Source organism: Mus musculus, chromosome 1 (assembly GCF_000001635.26).
Source record: "Mus musculus strain C57BL/6J chromosome 1, GRCm38.p6 C57BL/6J".
Lineage (NCBI taxonomy): Eukaryota > Metazoa > Chordata > Mammalia > Rodentia > Muridae > Mus > Mus musculus.
The window spans coordinates 10,122,581-10,143,965 of record NC_000067.6 but is presented as its reverse complement, the minus strand read 5'-3'; the positions used below and the strand labels follow the sequence as shown (position 1 = coordinate 10,143,965).

The 21,385-nt window shown below is 41.7% G+C and overlaps 2 protein-coding genes across 19 annotated transcripts in view; one reads left to right on the top strand and one right to left on the bottom strand.

Annotated features, from left to right (window-relative positions):
- The window catches only part of Arfgef1 (ADP-ribosylation factor guanine nucleotide-exchange factor 1(brefeldin A-inhibited)), a 95,164-nt gene extending 88,705 nt beyond the window's left edge, over positions 1–6,459 (top strand). The window contains exons 35-38 of the mRNA NM_001102430.1: positions 1,222–1,390; positions 2,269–2,407; positions 3,382–3,499; positions 4,970–6,459. Of these exons, the coding sequence (NP_001095900.1) occupies positions 1,222–1,390; positions 2,269–2,407; positions 3,382–3,499; positions 4,970–5,134 (591 nt within the window). The 3' untranslated portion in view covers positions 5,135–6,459. The remainder of the gene's footprint in view (positions 1–1,221; positions 1,391–2,268; positions 2,408–3,381; positions 3,500–4,969) is intronic.
- A 735-nt stretch (positions 6,460–7,194) lies between these two features.
- Positions 7,195–21,385, bottom strand: part of Cspp1 (centrosome and spindle pole associated protein 1) — a 98,656-nt gene continuing 84,465 nt past the window's right edge. For 8 of the 18 annotated variants that reach the window (XM_006495479.4, XM_006495481.4, XM_006495485.4 and 5 more), the window contains 7 exons: positions 17,487–17,626; positions 16,403–16,543; positions 13,934–13,980; positions 11,449–11,512; positions 10,693–10,802; positions 9,736–9,874; positions 7,197–8,032 (listed from right to left, as the gene is read on the bottom strand). In XM_006495479.4, the coding sequence (XP_006495542.3) occupies positions 7,821–8,032; positions 9,736–9,874; positions 10,693–10,802; positions 11,449–11,512; positions 13,934–13,980; positions 16,403–16,543; positions 17,487–17,626 (853 nt within the window). In that variant the 3' untranslated portion in view covers positions 7,197–7,820. Of the gene's footprint in view, positions 8,033–9,735; positions 9,875–10,692; positions 10,803–11,448; positions 11,513–13,933; positions 13,981–16,402; positions 16,544–17,486; positions 17,627–21,385 lie in introns of all 18 variants that reach the window. The other 10 variants (XM_006495484.4, XM_030252692.1, XM_006495486.3 and 7 more) reach the window with 2 other exon arrangements.

Below are 21,385 nucleotides of genomic sequence, written 5' to 3'. Positions count from 1 at the left end.
CCAGAGAGAAGGAAATAAAAAGGATAAAGAGGAAATCAAGCAAACACACACACTCATGTACTCACTCTGCTGGGCCCTACCACCTGTTTCATCAATTTCACAAGTGCACATGCATACATACACATATACCCGCATACATATGTATGTACATCCATACAAATAGACAGGCATATATACATTTGGTGGATGGAGCAGACTGCCAGTAGCCACATTTTGTGTTTTTTCTCAGCCTTTTCCTTCTTAGACAAAAGTTGTCTATAAAATTACCTCACAGATAAAACATTACACAAAAGGGGAGTTACAGTTACAGAATGATGTCAATAGTTAAGTTCAAACCAGCGTTTCATTTTGTAAGCTCATTATAAGTTCAAAGCAACAGTTTCACATGGCCTTGCTTTATCATAGTGCACATAGTTCAAGGGGCCTCATCCTTGAATGTGACCTTGAATGAATGTTTTTCCTTGATCACAATTCTATCCCAAGCCTATTCCTCTTTTTAGTGTAATTTATGAAAGCTCATTATATTTCTTATTATGCGGCCTTTACTTATTGTCCTGTGAGGAGGGAGCACATTCTATTCTTGATTCTAACTTTAATACATCTTTCAGGCAAAACAACTAAAACCATCTTTTTAAACTTTCTTCTTAAAATTATTGAATTAAATCAGGAATTCTATAAAGTCATTAATCCATCTAAACAGCATTAATTGATAAAAGTTATCCTCATGTTAATCTGCAGGAAATAGCATGAGCTGAGCCCAGGAATCTTTAGGCTATGTAATGGTAGCAGGAAAGACACATCCGCAATGAGAAGCAGTCCTGGGACAAAGTCTCATGCAAAAGAGCAGGCCTTCACCAGGAAACGCTCTTGTTTGCCATAGCCTTTTCTGTCTGTTTTCTATGGTAAATTAGTAATTTGACTAGGAAGTGGGAGCTGGAGAGACAGCTCAAAGGTTAAGAATATTTGCTGTTCTTGGCAGAAGACCCAGTTTCATTTCTAGCACCCTGTCTGGCAGTTCATAGCTTCCTATATCTCTGGTTCCAAGGGAATTAACAATCCTATAGCCTGTGTGGGTACCTGCATACACATGGTTCACATACAAACGAGCAGGCATAAACATGTATATGTAAATATTAGAGAGAGCAGAATTGGGAGGGATCGTTGAGTCTTCAGTTTACTAAAACTGGTTAAATGTATGTTATGGCTGTTTGTTTTCCAAAGAGAGATGCAGTAGACTTCGATGTTCGAGTTGATACTCAAGACCAAGGAATGTACCGCTTTTTAACATCACAACAACTGTTCAAGCTACTGGACTGCTTATTAGAGTCGCATAGATTTGCAAAAGCATTTAATTCCAACAATGAACAGAGGACTGCTCTGTGGAAAGCAGGTAAGCTGTCCAGGTCTCATGCTGTCACTGAGAACACACTGATGTATGTGATTGTCAAAATTCCCTGAGTGAGCACTTTAGGTCTAGTGAAAAAAGGCAGGCAGGCTCTCTGAGTTTGAAGTCAGTCAGGGGTACACACAGAAACCCAGTCTCAAAGCCCTCCCCCTCCCCCTCCCCCTCCCCCCCACAAAAAGGAAGAAAAAAGAAAAGAAATAGATGTCAGTGCCTACTCATAGAAGAGAGTCCTCAGAGCACAGCCAGGAAAATCAAGGGGCTGTTGTCTAGTATCACCTTCTGTACCCACTACAGTGCTGGCCGTCTTTGTTCATCCTCTCCCCTTGGTGACCCAACGTAGAGAAGAACTGAACGGCACTTGCCTTTTCCCCTCCCCTTATTGCTACCCTCTGACTAGGACATCCCTGTGAGGGCCTGGGTTCCTCTGCCCTTTAATGTTTCTGGCTTGCATTATGGAGCCCTGCCATAGGCAGAGCACTGCAGCTGCGTTCTGCCTGAAGAGCTGCAGGCGTAGCTCTTTAGGAGGCTTCTGCTTTCCCAACCTGTTTTCTATCTAAGACCTTCACAGTGATTCTCAACATTCCTAATGCTGTGACTTTAATACAGACCTTCATATTTTGGTGATCCCCAATCATAAAGTTATCTCATTGCTACTTCATAAGTCTAATCTTGCAATTGTTATGAAACATAATGTAAATAGCTAATATGCAACCACCAAGGGTTCATGACCCACTGGCCTATAGGATCTGCTTTATAAACAGCCAGTAGTGACACCTGAACACAGACAGAAGATCCCCCCGTGAGCTGTTTGACCTTTCTATAAGGGGCCTTTTGTCTAACTCCAGAAACTCCCCTTTCTGCAGGCTTCAAAGGCAAGTCCAAGCCCAATCTTCTAAAACAGGAGACAAGCAGCCTGGCGTGTGGGCTGCGCATTCTCTTCCGGATGTACATGGACGAGAGCAGAGTCAGTGCCTGGGAAGAAGTCCAGCAGAGGCTTTTAAAGTAAGGTTCTCTTGGATGGCAGCTATGTGAAATATGAAAGGCATAGTAGCAGCAGCAAACAGGTAGCTGAACCTGTGAACCTGGAAGCCCCATCTCACAGATGAGTGTGAAAATTCAGTCAACGGTGTGGCTGTCCAGTCCCTCTCCCCTGCATGTGTGGCCTCTCACCTGTGTCACACAGGCTGGCTGTGAACGCCCACCTTCGAGTCCTGGGTGTCTGGGCCGGCGGCAGCACCTGAGGCTAGCTGAGGTGAAAGCTGTTTCGTGTCCACCTGACAACGGAGCAGATTGCGTCTCACACAGAGGAACGAGAGGAAGTCTGTAACGCTCAGAGACTTGATGACAGTTCTTGAGTCTTTGCAGTGCCGTAAGATAGGTCTTTTACAAAGCAGTTGGGAGGTGACAGGTTGCCTTACCTGCTGGCATTTTATTATTATTTTTAAAAGTATTTGGAATTTTGATTAGTTGGATTTCATTCTGTTTTACTTCATAATAACTAAATATAGTTTGTGCTGAGACTGAATTGTTATTTAGGAAGAAAATTGCTTGTGCATTGTTTGTTCCTGTCCTGAGAGCAGTGGTTCAATACATCTCAGAAATCGATATTCCGGTCGCCTATTTTAGGAATAAAACTAATCAGGTGCAGAAAAATTTAATTCTTTTATCAGTGAAAGAAAACACCACAATTTGAAGCCAAGTCTCAGTATCAGGCCTGCACAGCCACTCTCTCAGGGACTCCATCTAAGTAAAACTTAGAAAATGGAGCTGGGGGTTTTCTAAACAGTCCCAATAGATCCCCTCAGTGTTTGGTTTTCTTCCTCATTTGAAAACCGTGTGTTGGTGCTCGAGTTCACAGAAACAAATAGGGTCTAGGCAGTTCAGCAGTAGGTGCTGCTCACTCCCCTTTGTCTTGAGGGCTCTGTGAGTGCACAGCAGTCACTTCAGTATGTAAAAGGCAGCCTTCTCTTTTACAGCGTCTGCAGGGAAGCGCTGAGCTACTTCCTCACTCTAACATCCGAAAGTCACCGGGAAGCCTGGACTAACTTACTGTTACTGTTCCTCACTAAAGTTCTGAAGATCAGTGACAGCAGGGTGAGTTTGCAGCTTCTGTCCACTCATAGCCTAAGCTATGCAAACTCTCACTTAGCTTTGTTTTCTAACAGTTTTAGCAATTCAATTAGAAGAGGACTTAGAGTCCCATTGGATACTTGGATAGGTACCTCGACAGTGAAATCCCCATTATGACCCCTAGAGTCACTTAAATTCCCCCAACTGAAAACATGTATTGAGGCCACACAGTGTGACCTTGCCCTGGAGCCTCTGCCCCGTGGTCTACTTCTTGGGGCTCAGCTCCAGGCTGCATCCAGCCTTTAGTATATTTAGTAGCTCCAGGTGACTAGAGCCTCTAGTGAACAACTTAGGCCAACAGATATAAAGGTAGAAATTATCTATATGTAAATGTATAGATACATATATTTACATATAAATGAATATATTACAGTATTTTTGAAACTATATATTTTTATTTTTTGAAGTAATTTACAGTATTTTTCAAGATAATTTAAATATAAGTTGCTATGGGTCCTAAATTTCAAATGCCCAGTTAAGTGGCCTGACACTTGAAGCTTTAGACTAGCAGATGAAAGCCTATGGGGCCAGGCCATGCCACTCAGTACTGTCCAGCGTCTTCCCTCTTGTCTATTCTCTGGCCACAGTAGACTGTACTGTCTCTGCCTCCCTGTCTGTGTCTGCTGCAGTGTGGAAGAGCATGAAGGAGAGAAGAGAGAGACCAGAGTTCAGAGACAAAGGAACTAAAGCAATAATGAGTCCAAGTATAAGTCACTGGAGCTATGAAAGTGGAATGTCATGCTGCAGTTGCTGTTAGTCAGGGTTCTAGAAAAACAGAACTCAGAGACAGACTGATGGACTGTGTGCATGCCTGCCTGCGTGCGTGCATGTCTACAAGTGCATGTGCGTGCTTGCAGCCGTGCGTTGCCTTGACTGGGTTACAGGCTGTGGTCCAGATAGTCTAGCAGTGGCTCCCCTGCCCACAGAAAGGCATATGGGCTGCTACTAGGAGGTGTGGCCCAGACTTAGGGTGAGTCCTCACACTTCAGATGATCCAACCATTTTGAAATGCCTCATGGGTGTGCACAGTTGCTTGAATTTTATCCAGGTATGAGACCATTCTACCACAGAGCTATGTAGAGTGCTTGAAATCTAAAAGTTGTATTTAATAATCAGAGGATGCAATTTCAATAACTTAAATTATAAAATTCAACTCTCCTTCCTATTCTGCTTCTTTTGCTCTATGCAGGAAAAACATGCTTATTTATTAAATTTTGTCATACGTGGAATTGAAATTGTTTTTAAAACAATGATGAAGAACCAAGTGTCCTAGATATATATATATTTTTTTAATTCATCGTAGGTTTTCAGTTGTATAATCCATGTCCTTACCACTTGGGCAGACTTGCCTCTCTGCAGTCACTTTTAATGTCAGGTTGGTTTCTGTGGTGTGTAACAGAAGCAGTGCTAACAACGATGTTTCTCTCCCCCCAGTTTAAAGCTCACGCATCATTCTACTACCCTCTCTTATGTGAAATTATGCAATTTGACTTGATTCCGGAACTGCGTGCTGTTCTTAGAAGATTTTTCCTGCGAATTGGAATAGTATTTCAAATATCACAACCACCTGAACAGGAACTTGGGATAAACAGGCAATGATGAGAGCCGATGTTTTTCTGTTGGTGTTTACATTGCTCTGCTCTGTGAAAGGATCCTGCAGCAGAGGCTTCCTACCTGAAAAATGTTTCTCTCAATTGTAGTGTGTGAGTTACTGGTAAGACGCTTACACCTATAACTCAAGGTCGGAATAGTCCCTCCAGTCCCTTTAGTAACCCAGTGGCCTCTGTCTCGTGTTGGGCTCATGTTGAGCAGAAAGGCTGTTCCCACAGCATCAGCCTACCTTTAGGGTCCTTCCCTGTCCTCTAAGCAGGGTGAGCCCACACTGTGGCAGGTACGGAAATTACCCAAAGAAGTATAGATGTAAAGACTGAGCTTCTGCGAGAAGTACAACTCAGGAGAGCTGTATTTTGAAGGATAAAATGTTTATAATTGGGGGTGGGGGAAGGGAGAAAAAAATTATTGCTCATGGTAAAAGATATTTAGCAACTATGGTATTCTTACTCTGAAGATTTTTGCACACTCAGGCTATCTGAGACACCGGAAATCATCATCTTTCTGTGAAAATGTACAGAGATGCAGGTCTGTAATATAAAAATCTTAAACATATTGTTCCTCCTGCACTGTTTTATTTCTTTATTTTCTTATCTACTTGCTAAATACCCATAATATTTTGTCAAATGCACTAAAACATTTGGGTTGAACTTTTAGTCTTTGGGGGAGTGGTGGTCATTTTGAGGGCTTGCTGTGCCCTGAATCTGTTGTGGCTGATGCCTGTCAAGATGACAACAGGAGGGGATCCACCAAGGTAGAAAACATCCCTGCTGACAAGACCTACCTGTGACATACTCACTCTCTTAGGGCTTTTAAAGACAAGCCATTAAAATAGATGACCTTTCACAGACTGAAACTTGAATCACTGCAAAATGAATCTAGGTTGCTGTCACTTTTTCTTTTGGGTGGCGGGGCTTGATGTAGATTTTATTCTATGTACAGAATTTAATGTTGAATATATTAAAAATAACAAACCTGGCATGGTTTTGGGAGGTTAGATTTACTGGAAATGTATTCATACTGTGAACTGTGCTCTGATGGTTAGAATGAAAAGCTTATCAAGCATTCCATATAACAGTGGATGTAGAAAATGTTTTCAGGTGGATATGTATATGGTACAGATGTAAAGTTTTCTATGTAAAAAATTCTGTACAACTTTCTGTACAATATTGATTCTCATCTGGCATATCTAATCAGGTTATAGGTCAATAAAGTTTTTGAATTATTTCATCAGTGCAGTGTAACCCACAGCCCTGTTTTCATTGTTTTTTGTTTGTTTTAATTAAAGGTCAAACCATGAAAAGATTTTTTTTAAGCTACAGAGACCCTTCTTCACAGTCTACATTGGATTCTTCAACTTCCTTTCTTAATCTTAAGATACCCAAAAGCATATTTATTACTCAGTGATAATGCTGGTAGTTTATACTATGGCATTTTATAGATCAGTCAGTTCCGTGGTACATAGCATTAAAAATCAAAACTGCAGTGGTTAATTTCAAAACAGGAAATATGTCCCTAAATAATGAGAAGTTAGTATTTATGACAAGGCCAGGTTAAATGCTAGAACTAAGTTACTTCAGTGTTTTCTGGTCTAAGCCATTTCCTCCCATGGCTGAAGAGGACACAATTGTTATTTTCAAATGTTGACAGAAGAAAACTTATTATCAGAGCAAAATTGAACATAAAAATTAGATGTAGCCAAAGGGAAAAAAAAAACAAGAAAGAATACCAAAAATGTCTTATTTTTGGTAAACTCTAATGTCAAAATTGGATGTTGATGTTATCCCTGGAAATTACAGAGAAGCAGTGGCTGCCTGTCTTCAACTGCCATCATGGTACACACTGAAGACCCTAATCCAAGTAAGAATTATTTTCTAGAATTTCTAAAAGTTGAATGAGTCTTTATGAAGTAAAATATCATTTACTTATCAGTTCACGTAGCCAAGGGTCTCAGGTGGTGGGACAGAAGACCACTGCCTCTATCCTCTCTGGATGGGACCTTTTTAACCCCTAGAAACACTTTGAGTAAAGAAAGAAACCGACACTGGTAGTTAATAAAAATAGAACTTTATTTGTGTTAAGAAATAGTGAAATCAGATAAATTAGTAACCCAGTCTGTGCTTCTATCAGCATAAAAATAAGATGGAGGCAGAAAAATGTAACATTTAATCATGGCTCATGGATGATCACAAATCCCTTTGCTCCTATGGAATGTGTAACTACAGATATGAAAATGAGCAGCTTGTTTGAATCTTTCATTGCCTAGCAGCTGGCATAGTCACAGCAACAGCAAGTATATAAAACAAGTCTCTCTGAATTGTTTCTCCACAATGCTAACAGTGGCAAGTAGGCTAGTAACAGTGTATTGTTTCACAGTGCTGTGTACACTCTAGCTCACCACCTCTTAATGGCAAGCACATTTTAATGCACATACGGTAGCTCAATCAAGAGTTCATTACCACCCATAGCAAAATTGCAAAAATAATTCTATACAATTAGAAACCAATAATCAGGGCTTTTATGTACATTATATATACATAACGTATCATCATGGGAAAAATACACTTTACATAAATAACTAATATTAAAGTAGGGCCACAAGCAAGACATAGTATTCAAGATACAGGTGAACGTTCCACTGTAAAAGGCACTACTGGATCCGAGAGGGTTTATTTTAAGCATGTGCAGCAGAGAGGCCCTGCCAAGTAAACGTGCCTGGCTTCCCAGGCCCCTTATGCTGTTCTTCATTCAGATGCTCTGCCATGAACCGTTTCAGACTTTCTGAAGTGCCAGGGCGGAGCCAGGGCTCAGTTGCCGCAGAGTTGCGTCCATCATCACTCAGGTGTCTCATGATGTCATCAGGATCAACCAGTGAACCCTCATCATCTACAGAAGGCAAAAGATACAAGTCGGGTAGCAGGTGACATACACAGGGCACCTACAAGCCAGCCCATTACAACTCTGCATCTCTTCACAAGATTACAAGCATCCCCCACCAACTGACTTTCCCTGTTAGAAATAAGAAAGCATGCTGAGAAAGGGACTAAGATGGGGGAGGGGGGGGGAATACACGGACTCTGGCACTGACAGCTACAAAGCAGGCTCTACCAAACATTAAAAGCTGACTGTAGAAATATAGGCTGTCTTATTGTGTGTCTGTTACCATAGGAAAAACAATGGAATGACGTTAATTTAGCACTGATAGGTACACTGAAAGTCATTCTGAGGAAATTACTGACATACTGCACTAATCTAAGCCCGTTAACAGGTGACTTGTTCGTTAATCACATTTGATCTTATTCAAATTCTACATCTGTATTTGACTTAATAAGTATAAAGTAGGAAAAATCTATCTTCCTACCCTGTGATGTCAACTTCTTTTTCTAAAAAAAAAAAAATTACATCTCTTGGTCTAAATTGGCTTAGCAAAGGGGTACAATGTGCAACCACTTTAATAAGCAGTCAATCCACATTGTACCAAAAAGCTCCTGTTTAAAAGGACAATATTAAAACAAAACTAGTTTAGATATTGAAAACCTGAAAGAATCTCTATTGTCTCTCAAATATATTCTTCTTGGGTACTAGTTCAAGGTTACTGGCTCTAAAACAAAGAAGGAATTCTAGGTATACATGAATGGAAAATGCCTTTTAAGACATTTCAATTATGACATGAAAAGTACCATTCCTTAATTGTTTTTGTGTTTTTTCATATTTAGTGAAAAATATTTACTATCACAAAACACCACTCCTGGACTGGAGAAATGAGTTCAGTTTAAAAGTAGTATTAAGAAATATTTAAGAACCGGGCGTGGTGGCGCACGCCTTTAATCCCAGCACTTGGGAGGCAGAGACAGGCGGATTTCTGAGTTCGAGGCCAGCCTGGTCTACAAAGTGAGTTCCAGGACAGCCAAGACCATACAGAGAAACCCTGTCTCGAAAAACCAAAAACCAAACAAACAAACAAGCAAAAAAAAAAAAAAAACATTAAAAAAAAAATTAAAAAAAAAAAAAAAAAGAAAGAAATATTTAAGAAAAAGTTGCATCAATGAAAATCCTGCAGTGCAGCTTAACAGACCTAAGATAGGCAACTCTGCTACAACTCTGGCCCATGGTCCCAGCCAGGGACTAAGAGCCTGACTTAGAGGAAAAGGAAGGAAAGGAAGAGAGTGTGGCACGGGCTGGCAGGAGAGGTCTGAAGCTGCCCTGTGCTTTGTGAGAAGTTTCACCCAAGACCACTCATCATGAGAAGATTAGCTTGTTGGCTTAGAATATTAACTGAAAAACTACCTTTTTTTCTTCATGTCACAAAAAGCCAAGTAAAGGTAAAATTGTCTTTAAAAGATATATTACTTAAAAACAGTGAGTGATTACCAACATACTAGTCAGCACTTTAACCTGCTGAAAACAGCCTAGATATAGATAATACTCTTAACCAACACCTAGTATGAAGAACCTGCTGCAGAATTAATCCCAAGCCCTGGATTTCCAAGCTAGTTTATGACCTTGACCTTTTGTAAAACTCAAAGGACTTGAAAATTCTTTTCCCTGCAGGTGTTTCATCAGCCAGTGGATATCTTGTATGGAAGTACCTGTGTTAGTGGGTTTCTTCTGCTGCTCAGTCAGTCTTCTCATTCTGTCTTCATTTCTCATTCTAACTTGATCGACATTTACACTGGAGATAGATTTTAAAGAGAGACCATCTTGTGGGGTGTGCAGCCGACTACTGTCCTAAAGTTAAGAGAGAGAATTTAGGAACACTCCAACAGTCAGCTAGCATGGGGTTATACCCGATCAACACACACTGAAGAGCTAACTGGGAGCATATGGATCCTGTCTCTGTCTTTGTCAGGGCTTAGAGGTAGCACTTCAGTGAAATAATTGCTGGCATAAGGCTCAGGAAGTAGGGCACAGAAGGCCAAACACAGGCAACTGAGACTCCACTTGTGTGTGTTACTACCGGTGGGGCAGATGCACAAAGCAACAGTAGAGAAAAGAATACAGAAACTAGTCCTAGTGTTTAAATAAAGACCAATTTGTATTTTGGGAGGGTTTATATAAACATGTTTTTGTGATACACTCTAGTTAGTTTTTGCATGTAATTTTGAGAGACAAGGTCTGAACTCCTCTGGCATAGAGAAACGGGTTCTCTAGCACCATTCATTGAAAAGACTTTATTCTCCCTGTTGTACTGTTTGGTCATTATTTAAATGCTAGGACTTGACCAAAATGGAGTTGCTACCATATCATGTTATTATCAGGGTATAACAGGCTTTTTGATAAATGCTAACAGTTGCTTTTTATGGCTTCTCCAAAGTCTGTATACTATATAAAGAGTGAGATAAAGACTGAGGCAGTAAGTTTAACATTTATAGGACAGGATGTCCATGCCATTTACAGAGCTATAAGGTCACCAAAATAACAGAGCAGAACCTAGATTTAGACCACACACATTTGGTTTTCAAAGCAAGCCTCCTCCAATTCTTAAATTGGACCACATATACTGAAACCAAACTCCCAATCTTCTAAACTGAGAAGATCATACATACAAAATCTAGTCCTTTTAATTTGTTCCTCCTGCGTTCCCTTGCAGAGGGCAGCTGTGATGGTGGAGGGAAGGCATTGTCTTCAATAACAGGATATGTCTCACCATAAGCACCTAAACAGGCCACACAAAGAATATGGCAATTTTACTCAAAGCTTAGAGTCTTGATGTCTTTTTCTTTAATTGCTTTATTGAAATGTTACACGTTCAGTGATTTCTTTAGTGAATTTATAGTTGTTTAGTCATTACTATCTAGAATTTGTAATACCTCAAACAGCTCCGGTATGATCACTGGCATTACACTGCAGGCCCAGTCCAACACTCCACATAGGTGGAATTCTAAAACAAAGTCCTGGGTCTCTCTCCGCATGGATCACGTAGATGCTGAGTCACTAATTCATCACACTTTGCATCTGCACTTGCCATTGGTGACTACTGCTAGCTGGTGGCACTGGAATGATGCCACTTGAATATTCTGTGTGAGCATTCTTTCTTTGGGACAGAAACTAGGAATTATTGCCAGGTGTTATGGTGACTGTCCAACATTTTGTGTAGCTACCACACTACTTTCAAAAGTGGCTAAACCAGCCTGATGCAGCCCTAATCCCAGAGCTCAGGAGGATCAAAGGTTGAGATCACCCTGGGCCATAGTAAGTTCCAGTTCAGCTTGGGCTACAAAGTGATATTCTATCTTAAAGATCTAAAACAGCCATAGATATACATACAACTTAAAAATTAATATCACATTAGATATACTCACCAATAAAAGCACTATCAGATTCTAGTAATGAATTTTTCAAAAAATCATTAGTGTCATCTCTGGGCTAAAATAAAAAAAACAACAATTGTATGTTAATGGCTGTATTTTTAGTCTGGAGTAGGAAAATAAATCATACTAACACAACAGCATAGGTTTCCACTCTAATCCCACCACCAAGACAAAAAAGATGGCTGACAAGGCTGTCCCTCCTCGCTGCACTCCAGTATCCCACTAGCCTCACCAGGACACAGAGAGATATTTACCCCTAGCTTCCTCACTGCTCCCTCATCCCTGCCCCTTCAGCTGATAAAGGGACCCCACTGTTGGTGTGAACAAGCATGACGCAGCGGATGCACTGCTGAGCACTCTTTAAAGCATCACTTAGAGTCTGTTCTCAGTGAATCTAAGCAGTCTGCTTTCTCATTCTTCTAAGAACTAGGGTATGATGTTACGTTCTGAAGTCTAGAGTCCCATGGAAGGAAGGGAAGCAATGGTACTATAGACACGCTGGCCTGACCACAGCTACTGCACAGTAACAACACAGTTACAGCAGGGCACACTGTAGGGGAAAGTACAGCACTAGACAGCACAGTGAGCTTCCTTGTGGGAAAGAACTCAAGTTTACATTTGTATAAAACCACTTTGTGTGTTAGGAGGAGCCTACAACTTCCAATCTGATCTCTGCACTTTGCTCCAACACTGGCAGTAAATAAAAGCAATGAATTGTCTTGTTCCCATTGACATTTTTTGGAGCACTCAGTTCTTCTCTATGTTGAATTTCTATCTCTTCTTTGAATACTGCTGATTCTACTTTCATTCCAGGCAAATAATGACAGTCCCAGCAGCGGAGCCCACTGTCATCAGCCTGCTAAATACTGTAACTTCTGCATTATAGTCCTTCCCATAACTGGAGCATGACCAGAGCACACCTAGTCTTCTTAATGACAACTTGCTCACCCTATATGCTTTTCTATATAACTCAGTTTCGAGGAAAGGTGGCTTTTTCTTATTTAAATCATGATAAACTCGTGCTCTATACTGAGTTTCTTAGCCAAACTTTTTAACCAAAACCCCCAGATAGTAAATTTCATGATCTTTTGCATGAAATAAAGTAGCCATCACACATGGAAACATCTACCAAACTGCAGTCTTCCAAAAGAGGCACCATGTTACTGCAGGACAGGTCAGTCTGGAGCCCACTGGGTCCAGAGCTGGGCCTGGTTTGTTAGATGTAAGGCTATGGGCAAGATAATAATGAGTATTTTTTTAAAACTTAGCAAAACGGGAGCTTAGAGAAACTGGAACAACAACATTAGGTGGAAGCCCTGAACAAGCACACAGAGCAGGCCGAACTTCATCTGGGGAAAGGCTAGAAAGAGCCTAAGGATCTCCAGCGCCATGTGTATCTCCAGGCTCTGGCCTGTGCGCTCACCACTTCTGCTGTGTACTATGCAACTCAAACTTGCTGTGTCAAACAACTGCCTGTCTTCCCAACCCCTACGTTTTTCTTGCTTTCCACCTCTCTAGCCCAGACCTAGCACCCATTTCAGAATACTTCTGCTGCCTCACCTCAACCTAGACCAGCACAGCTGTCTAGATTCTCAAAGTAATCCATCCTATATCCAACACACTGAAGCGAACACATGAACTGTGAAAGTAGGCACAATATGGACGCCCTTCTGCTCCTCACTTCCTCTGTGTATTGTCAAGGTTTCCATCGTTACCTCCCCACCTCTGTTGTGTTATAAACCACAAGTCCCCCATGCCAACCCTCCCAGCGTCCTCCCCACAGCCAGCAGTATACTGTATCCCCTTCTTTTCAGAACACACGCCTCCAGGACAAAGGGATTCTTTTTCTAATACTCTAGATGAACACACTGAGCAGCTTCTGGTCACTGCAGTCTTATACAGTGTCACTGCAGGGTAAGTGTAAGGTTCCATTGTTGCTTCTCTTCCATATGACTACAGACACTTCTGCTGCGATAAATCTTAATGACAACTAACAACTGCAATCAGTATGGCCAGGCTCTACTCTAAGGGATTTTAAATTAGATGTATTATCTCACATAACCCTCACAGTAATGCCTGCACGAATTTTTATTTAGGAGAATGTTGCAGAATATATATGCCAAACCTATCTGCACCTTGCAAATATTAATTGGATCTTTGTAGTAATCCTCAGCAGTAAGTATGATCAATTTCATTCCATAAATACTGAATAGGAAACTGGAGCATAAAAATTATTTGTATACACACCCCCCTCCCCCAAATGACAAATCTAAAGAGAGCAGCTCAAGGCACTCAGGTGTTATTCTCACCCATTACAGTCAATTTCCTCTACACATCTTAGCTGCACATCTCTACACACTTAGAATCTAAATTATGTTTTAAAATACTATATTATGGACATATTCAAAGTCTGGAATACTCACTTAACTAACATGGGCCGCAAATTCTAACTGAGGAATTTGAACTGGTTGCTTACCATTCTGCGCCCTTGTGCATTATCAGTGCAGATGGTGTCCAAATCAGCTGTAAACAGAACAAAAGAATAATGTTTGAAGAAGACTGACAAAAACACATTTCAGATCTTCTATTATTACCTTCTATTGAAAATTACTTTCACTATCACACACTAGAACAATCTTAGAAACTATACTACTTTCTCATTAAATCTGTATCCATTCTGGTTAAATGACTCATTAATAAAATCTTTGTGAACTTTGATATCTAAAAAAAAATTAACACGGGCATTGTTTTTCTTAAAAGAAACCTTCAATCTTGCCCCTGTAGTTTCTGCACAAAGCCACTCAGTGGAGCCACTACAGATTGGAATATGTTAAACTGCAGGTAGCCAACCACAGGGCTCTGTAGAGGTATCCCAGTCCCTTCTGCAGCCTGGCAGTGTTCCCACGTTTCTCCAAAGACAGAACTCTATGGGAGTAAAGGAGCCGCAATGATGGCCCATGTCCTTTCCTTGAGACTTTGCATAGTTAAACCATATCTAATAATGACCTCGTCACTGTTTGCTACCAGTGAGAAGTACCTGGACCCCTCTGGGGACTGTTAGTTTTGCTGTGCCTAAACTGATAAGACCAGATCATCATTTGATATTTAAAATTCCACACCATGAGGAGGGAAGATATCTCCTATAAAAGTGTATATCCAAGCCTTGATCTATAAGATCAGCCTAAAGTGTTACATCATTTATTCCTATCATACCTCCTGAGGCCAGGCACCTTCCTCACATTCTGCAAGCCATAGCAGCCTGCCAAACTAGGGTCTTAACTTTCCTACAAGTAACAGATTACCCTCCCCACACGCAATGGCCTATAGGCTGGCAAAGCCAGTGGGACCCAGGTATGGTCACAATACGCACCTAGGGCTCAGTAAGGCCATGGATGCTGAGGTAACTCCATCCTACTTGTAGGCCCCACTCATAGTGTATAGTTACATGCTCCTGTAGACTTAGACACTGTTTATTTGACCTGACTTACACAGTATCAGCAGCCCCTTGAGAGCAGCAGCCTAGCTTATTGCCCACCATCTCACATCCTGCTAGTGTAGGTCAGTCTCTGTGCCCTCGTAGTCATGCTTATAGCACTAGGTAAGATTCACATGACCAAATAATTATTCAAAAACATACATGCAAATCTGATGCTTGACAGAATACACAGAAAGAAAGAAAGAAAGAAAGAAAGAGAGAGAGAGAGAGAGAGAGAGAGAGAGGGAGGGAGGGAGGGAGGGAGGGAGGGAGGGAGGGAGGGAGGGAGGGAGGGAGGAAGGAAGGAAGGAAGGAAGGAAGGAAGGAAGGAAGGAAGGAAGGAAGGAAGGAAGGAAACCTCCCACACAGGGAAAGAAGTGTGCTCCAGGATCAAATGAGCACTCGTGCCCTCTGTTGGTAGCTCTTGGGGTGGAAGTCATCAGGCATGATCAAGTACCCAACCCCACCAGCAATAATAATAATAATAATATATTAATAATAATAATAATAATAATAATAATAATAGTGAATAGCTGAACTCCCAAGCATGGATACATGACCCCTACAGGTTTAATCAGAGCCCTCTGCAGAATGTGTTCCTTTCCAAAACTATGGCAAAAGAGTCCCATGAGCATGGAGCTGCCAGTGCTATGGCCTACCTTTCGGGAGGTGGGGGAGGGGTGGTGAGGTGCTGAGGAATCCTGAGGGGATAGGGACTCCACAAGAAGACTACAGAGTCAACTAACCTGCACCCATGGTGGCTCTCAGAGACCTAACCACCAGTCAAAGAACATGCGTGGACTGGACCTAAGCCCCCTCCCCTTGCACACATGTAGGAGAAGTACAATTTGGTCTTCATGTGGGTCCCACAAAAAATAAGCAGGGGCTGTTCCTGACTCTTTTTCTTGCCTGATCATGTTCCTGTAACTGGGCAGCCTCAGTGGGAGAGGGTGTGTCTAGTCCTACAGTGACTGGATGTGCCAGGGTAGATTGGTACCCAGGCCCTTCTCCCTGTCTTGGAGGAGAAAGGGAGAAGAGAATGAGGGAAGGGGCTGAAGGTGGGAGGGAGGGGAGGCTGGGAGAAAAGGGAGAGCTGTGATCAGAATGTAAAATAAATAAATTAATGGGAAGAAAAAGACGAGAGAGATGACTGGTTGGGTAAGAATGCTCGCTGATCTTACAGGACAGAAGCTTGGTTCCTGGCATCCACCTAGAGGCTCACAACTGCCTCTAACACCAGATTCAAGGGATCCCACACTCTCTTCTGACCTCTGAAGAACAGTACCTTCACGTGCGCGCGTGCGTGTGTGTGTGTGTGTGTGTGTGTGTGTGTGTGTGTGTGTGTGTGTGTGTGTAAAATCACAAATTAATCTTTTTAAACAGACATACAAAGAAAACTAACAACTTAAAGGCTGAAGAGGGAAGAGGCCCCAGTTGCATGTCATGTAAAGCAGCCAGGCTTGCACTTACCTCCTGCATCTCTCCGCATCTTTATTCTATTAAGCCTCTTCTGCTGCTCTCGGAGTAGGGCCTGCTGCTGAATCTCCAAGGTGTGATGATCGCGGGGAGGATCTGGGTACATTAATCTCAGATCCACTCGAGTATCTGAATCTGTCACAAAAGTTACATAACTAAGTTAAATCTTGCTTTCAACTGAGACTTTAGAAAAAGAATCGGTATGCACATGTTTGTGACTAAAATATGGAAGGCAGCATCCAACATGTTCTTAAATGAATGACTAGCTGTGGTATAATTAATAAATGAAATTAAATCAGACTTTTGCCTGTAGTTTTGGGGGACAGCTACTATTCCAGAGCTACATAGTGAGTTCTAGGTCAGTATGGACTACTGTGTATAATTCTGTCTCAGAAAAAATATGGGGAAAGAAGCCACCAAGAAGAGGTGCTGAGGAGAGTTGAGTGCATGTTGCTAAGTGACAGGCACCAATCTGAGAAGGCTGGATCTAATGTGATTCCAGCTTTACGAACTACAACATTTTCCAAGAGGGAAATGGTGGAAACATAAAGGGATAAAGAGAAAGGAGGGTGAACAGTACTTTTAGGGCTATAAAACTTTTCTATATGACCCTACACTGATAAGAATATGTAATCACACTTCTACACAACCTGACAGAAAGCACATCAAAAATGAGCCCTAATGCATACCCACTCAGTAGGTCAGCTCTACCACTGTGTACCTCTGAGGAGCCGCTGTAATGGAGAAGGCTGTGCCTATGCAAAGGCAGGGAGCAAGTGGAAACTCTCTGTGCTCTGTTAGGGATTTGGCTCAGTGGTACACCACTTCACAAGACCCTGAGTTTGACCACCCGCATTGACAAAAAACTTAGGTAATGTAACAACCTTAATTTTAAATTATAACCTCATTCAAAAGACATTACAAAGCCATGAAATTGAAGAACACTAAATTGATGTTCTTTAATAAAAGTTTCACATAAACAACAGTTACAAGGCAATCCCTAGACAAGCAACTGCTTGTGGTTTCTCCCTACTACCCGAAGATGTCACATAGAGAACAATTATAACTTTATGCTCACCTCTCTCTCTCAGCTCATTAAAGTCATGAATATTCTGAAAAGTAGTAGCATCTAAGCCCTTAGGCGATGGTCTTCTGACAGGGGCTTGTACCCGATGTCTAGCCATGTCAAATATATCCATTGGGTTCCTCTCTCTTTTCCTAAAAATAGCAAATCATGATCAATGTGCTGTATGGTAGGAAACGAGCTGACATTCTGTTCTTTGTAAAAGCAACTTGGCATCTTTGACCAGAGTTATCACATATATTCAACCTGCCCTACCCTGCTCTGTCAATCACCCATGTTAAAAACAACAGACTTTATAAGGGACATGGTGTCACTGCCTGCAATCCCAGCATTCATGAGCTCAAGGCCAGCCTCAGCTAACTAATTTGATGTCACCTCGAGCTACATGAGAACCTGTCTCATAATAAAAAATAAATAAATAAATCCCACAAAAATCAGGCATACTACTTTTTAGAAACGACTTTAATGTCATTATAAAAATCTATCCAGGTGCCGGGCATGGTGGCGCACACCTTTAATCCCAGCACTCAGGGGGCAGAGGCAGGCAGATTTCTGAGTTCAAGGCCAGCCTGGTCTACAAAATGAGTTCCAGGACAGCCAGGGCTACACAGAGAAACCCTGTCTCGAAAAACCAAAAAAAAAAAAAAAAAAAAATCTATCCAATTGCATCGTGTTGTGAGCAAGAGAATTACAAGAAGTGTAAAGTCCCATGCATGCACAGGATATAACATAAATCAGGTGTCAGTACGTCTTACCTTTCTCTCAGCCCAGAGTAGAAATTATACTCACAACGTGCTGTTAATGGTGTGCTAGGGAGCTAACTGTGCATGACTTTACATCACTGTTCTGTTGCTATCCGGGTAATGAATATTCCCGGTAGCTTTGGTAGGGTGCTTTCTGCTAATAGTTGACTGTTGCCACTTCCCCCAAAGAAAATGGACAGAGAATGGAAATTCTAGCTCTGAAATTAAAAGCAAACACCAACCAGTGCTTCTGTCCATCCACACCGTGTAGACCCCCTTGCTCCTCTGTCCTCTCCTTCCTTCTCCCTCCCACCCCCACTGCCACTCTCTACTCCCCCCCCCCAAATTCCCCTCTCTCTTTGAGATAGTCTCAGAGTTTTTGGGTGGCATGAAACTCACTATGTAGACCAAGCTGGTCTTGAATTCGTAAAAGATCTGTCTGCCACTGCCTTCCAGTGCTGAGACTAAAGCACCCCCAGAGCTGAGGACCGAACCCAGGGCCTTGGGCTTGCTAGGCAAGCGTTCTACCTGTGAGCTAAATCCCCAACCCCATCCCTCCTCTTTAAAAAAACAAAAACAAAAACAAAAAAAAAAAACAAAAAACCTGTAATCTAAGCTACAGTCAAATGCAATTATTAACACCTGGGTTCATCTCATGGGGCTTCCTTTTCTCTCAGAAACTTTTAGAAGGGCCACAGCATGGTCCTGTCAAGGTTGGTACGGAACTGCACCATGCATCTAGAATGATGGTTTGAAGGAAAACTTCTGAGAAGCGCCATTGAGGTGTGAACAAAAGCCCCTGAAAGAAACGCATGTCTGCAGAGACTGCCTAGCTCACCTGCCTCTCAGTGCTGCAGACAGACTGCAATGTTACAGGTCCAGAGGCTAGTTATCTGTCTCGGGCTAAGTTCTGGCCTGCTGGAAAGCCATTCCTGTACCTGCTCTGTATTGGACTATGTTGTGACAATAAATAAAAGCCTTTTAGAAATCTAATAACTTAGCAGACCACTAGCTTCTGCCAACCCAAGAGCTAAAAATGCCATCAGATAGCATCCTGGGCCTACAGAAAAGCTTCCCCACCCTGCCTACCTCCCTGATGTACAAATACAATTTTAAGTTTTTTTTTTGTTTTTTTTTGTTTTTTTTTGTTTTTTTTTTTTTTTGGTTCTTTCAAGACAGGGTTTCTCTGTGTAGCCCTGGCTGTCCTGGAACTCACTTTGTAGACCAGGCTGGCCTCAAACTCAGAAATCCGCCTCCCTCTGCCTCTGCCTCCCAAGTGCTGGGATTAAAGGAGTATGCTACCACCGCCCAGCCTGACAAATACACTGATGTATGACTTTATTTGTTCTGTAAAGCTATAAAAATTTCATAAAAACTTTTTGCCAGGGCAATCTAAATCTGTTCTCCCAGGCCACGGTCAGTCAGAAATGTCTCTGGAACAAATGATCTTTTATTCCCTTTAAGATGAGAGCTCTGTTTACTGCATGGCAATAAAAATCTACAAAGACGCCCGCCCTTCCTGTCGGAGTCAGCACCCGGTCACCTAGGACTTAGAGTTGGCAGACACCTCCACAGTCCCCAGAGGACTCTGCACACTATCTTAGGATCTGTGACCAGACAGCTTTACGGTCCTCAAAGGAGACACCACGTCCAGCCAATATAACATGCCCAGAATCTTAGGACAACAGGATCCCAGTATGACAGAAGCTGGGTCACACCAGTATTTCAGGGTCTCAGAGGAAGCTTGACTGCCCCAAAACTCTGACACACCCAGAATCTCAGGTTCACAGGAGCCCACAATCAAAGGATCACAGAGAAAGCTGGACTCTGAGGAGTCCTGAATCAACTGGGATTATAGGAAGGACAGGCTCCAATCAGATATATTGAAGGCAGCCAGCACTTGAGATAATCACATGGCAGGAGGCAAGCTAAGAACAGAAGCAACAAAGACCAAGGTTACTTGGCATCATCAGAACCAAACTCTCCCAACATAGCAAGTCCTGGATACACCATCACACCAGAAAAACAAGACATGGATCTAAAGTCACTTCTCATGATGATGATGGAGGACTTTAAGAGGGAAATAAAGGAAAGCACAGGTAAAAAGCTAGAAGCCTTTAAAGAGGAAACACAAAAATCCCTTAGAGAGTTACACAAAAACACTACCAAACAGGAGATGGAATTGAACAAAACCATCCAGGATCTAAAAATGGAAGTAGAAACAATAAAGAAAACCCAAAGAGAGACAACTCTGGAGATAGAAACCCTAGGAAAGAAATCAGGAACCAGAGATGCGAGCATCAGCAACAAAATACAAGAGATGGAAGAGAATCTCAGGTGCAAAAGATTCCATAGAGAACATGGGCACAACAATCAAAGAAAATGGAAAATGCAAAAAGATCCTAACTCAAAACATCCAGGAAATCCAGGACACAATGAGAAGACCAAACCTACGGATAATAGGGATAATAGGAGTAGATGAGAATGAAGATTTTCAAATTAAAGGGCCAGCAAATATCTTCAACAAAATTATAGAAGAAAACGTCCCAAACCTAAAGAAAGAGATGCCCATGAATATACAAGAAGCCTACAGAACTCCAAATAGACTGGACCAGAAAAGAAATTCCTCCCAACACATAATAATCAGAACAACAAATGAACTAAATAAAGATAGAATATTAAAAGCAGTAAGGGAAAAAGGTCAAGTAACATATAAACGCAGGCCTATTAGAATTACACCAGACTTTTCACCAGAGACTATGAAGGCCAGAAGATCCTGGACAGATGTTATACAGACATTAAGAGAACACAAATGCCAGCCCAGGCTTATACCCAGCAAAACTCTCAATTACCATAGATGGAAAAACCAAAGTGTTCCATGACAAAACGAAATTCACACAATATCTTTCCAGGAATCCAGCCCTTCAAAGGATAATAACAGGAAAACACAAATACAAGGATGGAAACTGCACCCTAGAAAAAGCAAGAAAGTAATCCTTCAACAAACCTAAAAGAAGACAGACACAAGAACAGAATTCTAACACTAACAACAAAAATGACAGGAAGCAACAATACTTTTCTTTAATATCTCTTAATATCAATGGACTCAATTCCCCAATAAAAAAACATAGACTAACAGACTGGCTAGAC